At 29.9% G+C, this 10,052-nt stretch overlaps 1 protein-coding gene across 1 annotated transcript; it reads right to left on the bottom strand.

Moving 5' to 3' along the window:
* Positions 1–384: 384 nt before the first annotated feature.
* LOC106460184 (DNA-directed RNA polymerase II subunit RPB7-like) lies at positions 385–9,321 on the bottom strand. Its single transcript, XM_013919871.2, has 6 exons — positions 9,259–9,321; positions 8,585–8,635; positions 5,708–5,773; positions 4,485–4,556; positions 1,690–1,723; positions 385–513 (listed from the first exon to the last, which is right to left on the bottom strand). Exons 1-6 carry the CDS (start codon positions 9,319–9,321, stop codon positions 503–505), a joined length of 297 nt encoding a protein of 98 aa, XP_013775325.1. The 3' UTR covers positions 385–502.
* Positions 9,322–10,052: the final 731 nt, after the last annotated feature.

The raw sequence follows: 10,052 nt of genomic DNA, 5'->3' as shown, positions 1-10,052 counted from the left end.
GTCCATACCAATTTTGGTGAAGATCCATCCACAGAAGGTGAGGTAGTGGTAAAAAATGCCCATAAAAATTGCAAAACTGAAAAGCTGTATGTACTCCCACATGGACCTAATGAACGTCCATACCAATTTTGGTGAAGATCCATCCACAGCCTGCGAAGTACTTACACGGACATACAACAGACAGTACTATTACATTTATTTAGATACACACAGACTTAAACAATAAAAAAGCTGTGAATGAAAACTATCATTAAGTAAAAATTAAATTAAAAAAATTACTAAACTTTATTTTTAAATGTTGTTAGTTTGTGTTCAAAACACATTATAAGATATATATATTCAAGCTCAATTTTATTAACACAGTTCAAGAAAAATTAGACATGGTAATTTATATAATTAATATTTTATTATCATTACAAAAAACAAATTTACACATACAAAATACCTTCATGATGGAAATTAAAAAATGCAAGTGTCGATACATGTAAACATGTTTCCCATGTTAAGTCAGGCCTAAAAAAGGAGAGAGAGAAAAAAAGGTTTAGGTGATTACACTAGTCCAAGCAAGAGAAAAATACAAGAAAAGTAAAACATATAAAGACAAATGTTCCAAAAAAGTACTTTGTTTTGCTTCACTCACTTACAACTATCACAGCTGCAACTGTCAGTTTTAAAAAACTACACATAGTTGTGTCTCTAAGACAAAATAAGGAAGGTCATAGTAACAAAATTCAAGACTGGTTACAAAATAAAAATTCTTATTCACAAAGTTGAACAAAGTTGCTAATTAATAAACCTTTGACAACAAGAAAAACAAGGAGTTAGGTACACTAAGTCATTTATAAACTGTGGCATTACTGCAGGCCTGTAGCAATAGAGAATTCAAATAAACCCCACTAGCTAAGAAGGGTCATACAATTTGGTCACTTAACTCAGCACCAGAATAAGTTGTTGTTGTTTTTTTATGGTACATTTATCCCTAATTTTGAATTGTCAACCAAATCAGCACCTACCACAAACTTCTGGACTAATTTTTGGGATAGACCGTCACATTATAATGCCCTCAAGACTGAAAGAGGAAGAATTTTTGGTTCCAAGTTTCGATCCCGTCGTTTACAAATTATGAGTTCAGCACACTAACCACCAGGCCATGTCAATCAGAATATGTCTCATCTTCCAACTAATATTTCTAATTTTCACTAATACTAATAAAGCTACCTTTTTACTGAACTTATCATAAGAGTTTAAAGACATACTCTACTGAAATAATGAAAACTCTAAATATTACTATTTACCTCAGAAACCTGGTACCTAAAATTAGATCATCCCAAGCAGTTTCTGTTATCTGATAAGTTAATCAAATGTAATGCATCCATATAAAACCACACACACCACTGCCTTATGTTAACATAAGCAATAAGTTCATTTGATTTCGAGATAATGTTCTATATTAAAATAAGAACACGTAATTGTCATCACTACACTGAAGTATTTTACTATATTTAAATTTTGGCTGCAATTATTTACAAAACAATTATGTTCTACATGCCACCTAACTGTTGTACCATGTGATCCTACGTCCTCAATCTCCGACACTATAGAATAGGAAAATTAATGATAATCACGAGCATAAACTGCTGCTTACTTTTGTCTAATATTTTTTACAAATAACAAAAATACTATACATACCTAAGTAATCATCCATGAGAGTTCCTATTGCAAACTAGAAAAATAAGAAAGGAATTGTAGTCAATGATTTAACATCTAGATTTCTTAACAATGATATAACATCCAGATTTCTTAACAATGATTTAACATCCAGATTTCTTAACAATGATATAACATCCAGATTTCTTAACAATGATATAACATCCAGATTTCTTAACAATGATATAACATCCAGATTTCTTAACAATGATATAACATCCAAATTTCTTAACAATGATACAACATCTGGATTTCTTAACAATGATTTAGCATCCAGATTTCTTAACAATAATATAACATCCAGTTTTCTTTCCACACAAAGATCTGATGTGTTTTATGGGACACTAAAGTTGATGATTTAAACAATGTGAAAATATAAGACATTCAAAAAACTTGTAGAAATTATTTCTGTATGTTACACAAAAAAAACACAATACACCAAAAAATATGAAACAGCTAAAAAAAAGGAATAAACTATCATTATTTTCTGACAGCACTTAATTCTAAACAAACCCATGTTGTATACTTTCATACTTCTGTGGTCAATACAAGGTAAACATCTAACTAAAAAAGTAATATCATACTTGGAAAATAAATAAAAGAAAACAATCATTTACTCCAGATAATTTATTTTGTCCAACATTTCACGTTTTCAACTTCTTCGAGGCTCACACAAAAATCTTTGTTTGTTTTACAAATGACAAATATTCTCCAGTTAGCACTAAAACTACGAATCCAGAAAATATTCGTCACCAGTTAACTACTTTACAACTTGTGGAAAATGGCTTGAATCTAACGTAAACATTGAATAATGAAAGCTAGAATAAAACAATATGGGAAATAGAAGTAAACATCCATTAAAGAGCTTAGTAGACGGATACGGATTTGAAGATTACTGAGCTTAAATCAAATGCAACTAAAAAACCAGCAAAACATAGTTGAAAAAATACTCGAAAATATTTTAAAATAAATATTTCATAAATGTACAAATTCTGAAAATGGATTTTTTTTTTAAATAGGCTTAGTAATCCAAAGTTCAATAAAATTAGTAATGTATTTGCTATAATAAAACAGGAAAATGTATCATTGTATTCAAATTTTAGCTGAAAAGTAAGAATTCTAATACAGCAAGCAAGATTTTAGACAGGATTTAGTCATTTAAGCATTACAGACATTTTCAGAAAAATTTCATTATATTCTACACGTAGAAATTGATTCCATTTTTAAAGTTACAAAAGAAAAATTTCATTCAATATCATCAAAAACACTGTAGTCAACTGTCCTTACTCTACATCAGCATGACTTGGCTAATATGTATTAAATATTATGCTGTAACCTTTCTCAGTCCAGTATTTCATGCTTTTTTATGAGCACTTGTTTGTTTGTTTGTAATTATGCACAAAGCTGCACAATAAGCTATCTGTGCTCTGCCCACCACGGGTATTGAAACCTGCATTGTAAGTCCATAGACATATCACTGTGCCACTAGGGTTTTTTTTAAGAGTGACTACAAAATTTCTGCCTGGTCTCCCCCCCCCTCTCAAATAACCTATGAAATAAAACTATAACTGAAATTTCCTGATTTAGAAGTTTGTTTTCACATAAATTATATTAGCATTTATTTTCATATGTAGTAATTTTAAAAAAAATCCCAACTGCTGACTGTAATTTTGACAAAATTGCAATTTTTATATGAAGAGTAGAAATAGTTAAATTTCCTCCCCTCTTAGATAAAACTTTTCAATACACAAAACAAAGCTCTGGTCTACATACGTTTTTTTTTTTTATTTCTGGTTTGTTTGTTTTTGAATTTTGTGCAAAGCTACACGAGGGTTATCTGTGCTAGCCATCCCTAATTTAGCAGTGTAAGACTAGAGAGAAGGCAGCTAGCCATCACCACCTACCGCCAACTCTTGGGCTACTCTTGTACCAACAAATAGTGGGATTGACCATCACATTATTTCACCCCCACGGCTGAAAGGGCGAGCATGTTTGGTGGGACGGGGATTTCAAACCCACGACCCTCAGATTGCGAGTCGAGCGCCCTAACCACCAGGCCATGATTATTTCTACCGTAAATAGTTTTAAAAAAGTGAAATTATTTTTAACTGGTAGTGTCAAAATTGAATATGAACTTCATGTTATATTCAACAAACCTTATACTTTTAAAGCAAACAAAATTATATATGTATATATCTCCTGCAAGCTGGGATTTTCTCACTCAGAATCTATTTGCTGTAGAACAAAAAAGTTTAAAAGTTTGCAACTCGTACAAGAAAGAAAACCAACTTTTACAAAGCATATAGAAAAACAAAGCTATGATATAGCTGGAGGTTTTGGTGTAATGGAAATATCAATACTAGATCTCCTACTTGTTTGTTTACTGTGGGTGTATTGTGTAACTGCACAGTTTAATTTATGATCAAAACCTTCAACTGGTTGTCATGCTTTATGCCTAAAATAGCTACAAATGTAGAAAACCTAATATCCTGCCTCAGAATTGGAAATAATCCAAAAACAAACAAATCAGACCTGTTCCAATGTTTTATTACCTTATCAAGATCATATCATGAACATTTAAGTATACATGAATCTGAGAGTAATTTATTTTTAATGAAAAAATCAAAGAATCTTTTATCATTAGAACTAAAATTAAAACATAAAAGAAACATCTCTTCCCACTGTTAAATTAGTTTGTTATACCACAAAACAATTATGCTACCTATTTTCCATCATAGTCCTGTTGCTAGTTATGATATGATACATCATGTACTTACTATATCTGTAGCATCTACTCTGGTTCCAACTATCTTCAGCCGTATCTTATCATCTTGCTGGATCACAACATCCTTGAAGAATTAAAAAAAGTCTTTACCAATAATAAAATGCAAAAACATTTCTGAAGCAGAATGGAAAATCATGTTAATATAGTAAACATGAGGTAAAATGTGTATTGATAAAGTAGTTAATGAAAAAAACAGAGAAATTAAAATTTCTCTCAAATCAATGAAAGTGAGCAACAACAAAAAAAAGACTCCAAATAACTAACTAAATAAAATGTTCAACCTGGCTAACATACACAAGTTATTTATAGTCTGAAATTGTATATCAAGTAAACATCTTAGAAAAATACAGAACACAGGTTCCTCAGTGTGCTGGTAAAAAACAATAACAGTGTTGAGATCAAAGGGAATATCTGGTTTACAGCCTTGCTTTATCAGCCATGATTTACGAGATGGTAAAACTTCACAGCTTCTTGTGTACATTTGTGTAGACCTATGTAGTAGGTGCATCTGCCCCTTCACATAATAAACAGTAGCATTTAAATTTATGAAATCCAAAGATAAAGGAACCAAAAAATTGAAAAACCCTCATGTTCAAATGGACAGGAAAATAAAGAGGCATATCTCAAATTACAAGAGAAGACTACACTGTGCAGAATAAAACTAATTTAACTCCTTCCACGAGGTTAAAATATGTTCCTGTAAAAGTCATTACCCTCCAAAAATTGGAGTTAAGATGTTATGTTTTCCAAAATTCAATGCCTCCCTTTTTGGGAGGTTAAATAAATGTCTAGGTAATAAATTGGATGAGACATCTGTAAGCTCCAAATCTAGATTGGATATTGGATACAGAATAATTTTATATATGTGTGTGTGTGTACATAAATATATGTACATAACTGAGATAGACAGTCACACACTTTGTGAAAGCACTCAACTTTTGTCTGAAGTCCAAAAATTCTCATGACTTCCATGAACATGTACTCAAAATCTGCCATGAAGTGAAGGAGTTAAATTGGTATATTATCTCTACAAAGTCTTTAATTACAATATCAGGCCTTAGTCTGTCTTATCTCAAAAATTTCAACAGAAAAAAAAATTATAAAATTGCAACTGAAAAACTATGTTGCATTTCAGAGTTGTATGTATCTCTACAATTATTTCAAGAAATTACAAAAAGATTCTCATTAATTTCCATTTAGGACTATAAATCATACCTCATCTTGACTCTTGTAGCAAGGAGGATTACCATCTGGTGCATACTCCATGTCCGAGGGTATTGACTAAAGCCAAAATAACACGAACTATAAGTTACAGGTTTAACTTCAAAGAAAGAAGGTCAAGATAATATTTTAATTTTTTTACATTTCTCTAATTATTTCAATTAAAACTTTTATACATAGTACTGATACTGTAGAATACTAATGACTTTGAACTTTTGGAATTGAAATAAAATATTTTTGTGTTCTATAAAGTAAGAGAAAATGTCAGAGAAATTCTGAAAGAAAAAGATATCACAAAACTTTAAGGTTTGCAAACGTAACTGCCTTAATTATCATAGTGTCCTGATTCAAATAGTTATTCATAATTGTTAAATTCTATAGCTTAAGAAAAGTGACACTTTTTATCAGACATGTATGCAATATTATTTAGATTTTCTGGATATGCAAGTATACAAAATTAATGTATAACAACAATAAAATTACTATCTATGTTCTAAACAAACAGTTGACAAACTACTGAAAGTTTCTAGCACTTCAGTATCTATAAACAAGAATAGAAACAAAAAACTAAAGATAAAACTTAATACATTTGTGTTATGCTGATAAACTGAAATACATAAGAATATCAAACAAGGTAAGCTAAACTCATAAACCTGAAATCTGCTGAAAATCAAACAGTAAGTTAGTCAGATATTAAATACACATTCAGTAAATGGAAAATATTTATAGTTTCATAGGCACTTATCAATGGAAAGCAGCCATTTTAACATTTATATAGCGACCATAAAAGTTAGAAAAAGCATTTCAACATTTCTAAATATACTATTTGCAAGTAAAACAAAATCAAAACCATCTCATCCATAATACAGACTTAATGAATTAATAAAAGTAACAGTTTGTTAACCGAGTCACAAAGAGGTTTATTAAAAAGGTTCCATTTTGAAAAATATTCTAATTTCAGTTATAGTTATAATTAGTTGCTCCCTCTAAACTGTGCAGCTGCACAACTACCAATCAAGTGCTTTGCATTTCATTATTCCAGCTGTACACAACCTCAGTAATGGTGAGGAGTCTCAACTTGTTGACGGCTTTAATGACCCTGGCAGTTTATAGGCCTAAAGCCCAAATAACCAACTGGTAGTATTGCAAGGTGGTCTAATGATCCAATAGGGGTCGATGGACTAAAAATACCACTTCCCCCAAAAACAAATAATACTAGTACATCTGCACATTGCCTTGATACTGGTGCACATTAAAAATTAATTTCGCACCTGGTGGATTGAAACAATTAGAGAGAACATTGGTTACAACACATCGTACACTTATCATTAGCCAGTTTAAAACTATCGCTACATTGATGTTGTACAAACTTTTTGAGATCATCAAAATTAAGTATCCTACTTGATGATTACTTTTATTTAGCACTATTAATATTTGTATTTTGTAAGTGGATTAACACTTATTGGTGTGAGACTCAAAATTCACAATGTTAAAAATATGCACAAGTTTATAAATTGCAGTTTAAGACACATTCCAAAATTGTTTGTTAAAACCACAATGTTTATTATATCATTTTAACCTCAAGTTACTTTATGAGCAGAGAAGGTTTTGTCACCTGTATTTTCTTTTGGAAAATTTTATGCACACAAACCATATGCAATACATTATTAAGAAACTGTGAACTGTTAGGACATTATTTTTCTTCCTGTTATGTTAGCTACAAAATATTACAAGCAAAAAAGATATTATAAATACCTATCTAAACTGATAAATTCGTTAAAAGTAAAAGTACTACAAATTCAACTTTATAAACAAGATGCAAAGAATGGTTCACGACAACACTGTTAATAAATTCACTAACTTGTAATTCTGTGACAATACGTTTAGGTGCATGATCTATTTCCATCATAAAGACATGTTCATATAAACATAGTATTTTACATACACATTCAATTTTAAAATACTAGCATCAAATATTCTCTAAACACTGAAATAACACTGGTTGTAGCAACAGCTTTGTTAAAGTTCTTCTGAAGATATCAAGTTTGGGAATTCATTACACACAAAAAAAGGAAAAAGCATTACTTGTTTAAGTATGTTAACAATATTACACAGTCCTCACCTTTATATATTATTCTCAATGAATTATCCTTGTAAATAAGCAAAAATATAAAAGCTAAATCAAAATATACATATATATATATTATGCTTAAAAGAACTAATATAAAGAGTAAATAAGTTGCACTAGAAAAAACATTGTTTCATGTTATAAAGTACATTAGCTTGGTTCAATAGTTTGCTCAGTCTTCCAGAACTCATTTTCATTCATAGGTGTACATGTAAAACACTAATTTTTAAAAACAACCAAAATTTTACAACACAATAGGAAAGTCAGGCTAACTTACTGATTCACATAAGAAATAAATATCTGTCATCATAACAAAACAAGGACAAACCTAGTATAACTACTGAAGGTCAAATATAACTCCATTGTTTTCCCAATAATTAATCACAAACAAGAATAAGGTCTGCTGGTACATGGAAACAATTAAGAGTCTACAGATTCTAACTTGACCAGCAAATAAACAAAATGATAACAACAAAAATATTGGAACTGAAAATGATGAAAACAATCTAAAAAAAATTGAGGCGATATGAGAGGTGGGGAAAGGTATGCCCACAATTTTTAAACGATACTGTTTCTATAAGACATTACATTCTGTTTTCTCTCATCATTTTAAGCTTGTATGTACTGCTTCATTCCACTGACCTCTTAACTGAAGGTTATTTAATTTTTATAACTAAAAATAATTCCTGACAATACAAAAATATAAGAAATTTCTAAATCTTTCCAAAAACAAAAATTCTCACATGTTTTGATATGAAGCATGATAAAGGTCCAATCTGGGTGAAAAGGCCAACCTATAAAAAATCAACAAAAACATACTGTTTAGTAAACTATTTTTATAATGCATTATACTTTATTTTTCATAATAACAAATTCAACTAATCCAAATGTAAATTTGATGTTATTTTAATAACCTGTCAGATACCTGACTTGTCAGCATTCAAAACTAGTTACTAAGTTAAGTGGAAATGTCTTACTCATTCAGATTTTTTTAAATAATTAATTTCAATTCAAATGATTTATAATCTCAGACTAATGCTTTACAAATAATTAAAACTACACTACATGAAAATAGGATACTTCTTTTAATTAAAACTACACTACAAAAATCCTCAGATAGCACAGCTGCACATAAAACTTACATTACACATATAAATAGGATACTTCTGTTATTTCAATTTCATTTTTACTTCAAATCCACTTCTCACATACTAATCATTGTGCAAGATGAGCAGTTACCCTGTGCCAAATGCTCCTAAAAATCACAGATGGGCATGTAAAAATTCAAATGAACGTGCCTGGTTGACAAGGAAAATACTGGGTGATCATTTCTTCCTAAATAAAATTACATTTCTGTTTCTGGCCAGTATAAAAGGAAATGTACTCTTTAGACTAAGCAAGGTTTCCTGTTTTTTACCATGAATGAAGGGTTCCTTTTGTTCATACCATCTATCAACTTGTAGCCAAATAAATCATACATGTCTGTATGCAGCATTGATTTGATATTTATGCCAGTAAGGGCTAAGATCCAAATTTACATCTGTTAATGTCTACGCTAACTGACTAACTATAGAATGGTAGTATGTTATCAATGTAGGAAAGCCCCCACACAGAATAAACAACAACTTAAAACATAAAACAATGTTGGACATTTATTATGAATGCTCATGTATTTATTGGTCCAATCACATTTACTTGCAAATGTGAAAGAAATAAACCAGATTTGAGAGTGAACCCTTGTTCTGTGAAATATTTTCTTTATGTTATAAGTAAAATGACAAAAAAATGTGGTGAATAAAATTATCTGATCTTAAGAATATTTTAGTTAAGTTTTAAGAGCTAACAGAAAACTTACTGAAACAGTTACATGTAGGTCTAATGTAATAAAACTGGCTCTTATATCTGCTCTCTGGATAAGGAACAGCTTACAGCAATCTCTAATTTTGTTCATCAGTTTCATTATTGAAATATTTGAAATTATAAGACCTGAAGTTAAAGATTTACTTAGGATATTAAAGTATCTATGAATATTATTTAATTTACTTTGTCTTACTGTCATGATATAAAAGACTGTTTGGTTTAAATATTAGTGATTAATTTATATTTGTGAGTGAATATTTTATTATTTTTAAGTTTTGTTATAATAAGAGTTAAAAGCAGACAATTCTAGAAAATTTGTTAATAACTAATTGACGTCAAGAATATATAGAA

Source organism: Limulus polyphemus, unplaced genomic scaffold, assembly GCF_000517525.1.
Source record: "Limulus polyphemus unplaced genomic scaffold, Limulus_polyphemus-2.1.2 Scaffold725, whole genome shotgun sequence".
NCBI classification, from domain to species: domain Eukaryota; kingdom Metazoa; phylum Arthropoda; class Merostomata; order Xiphosura; family Limulidae; genus Limulus; species Limulus polyphemus.
This window is presented reverse-complemented; position numbering and strand designations above follow the sequence as displayed.

Bases quoted from the DNA above. Each gene is read 5' to 3' on its own strand.
- LOC106460184 (XM_013919871.2), bottom strand. From the start codon at position 9,321: ATGTATGATTTATTTGGCTACAAGTTGATAGATGGTATGAACAAAAGG. The intron at 4,557-5,707 runs GTATGATTTATA...TAATTCTTCAAG, and splicing joins GCTACAAGAGTCAAGATGAG to GATGTTGTGATCCAGCAAGA. The intron at 1,724-4,484 runs GTAAGTACATGA...TTATTTTTCTAG, and splicing joins GAGTAGATGCTACAGATATA to TTTGCAATAGGAACTCTCAT.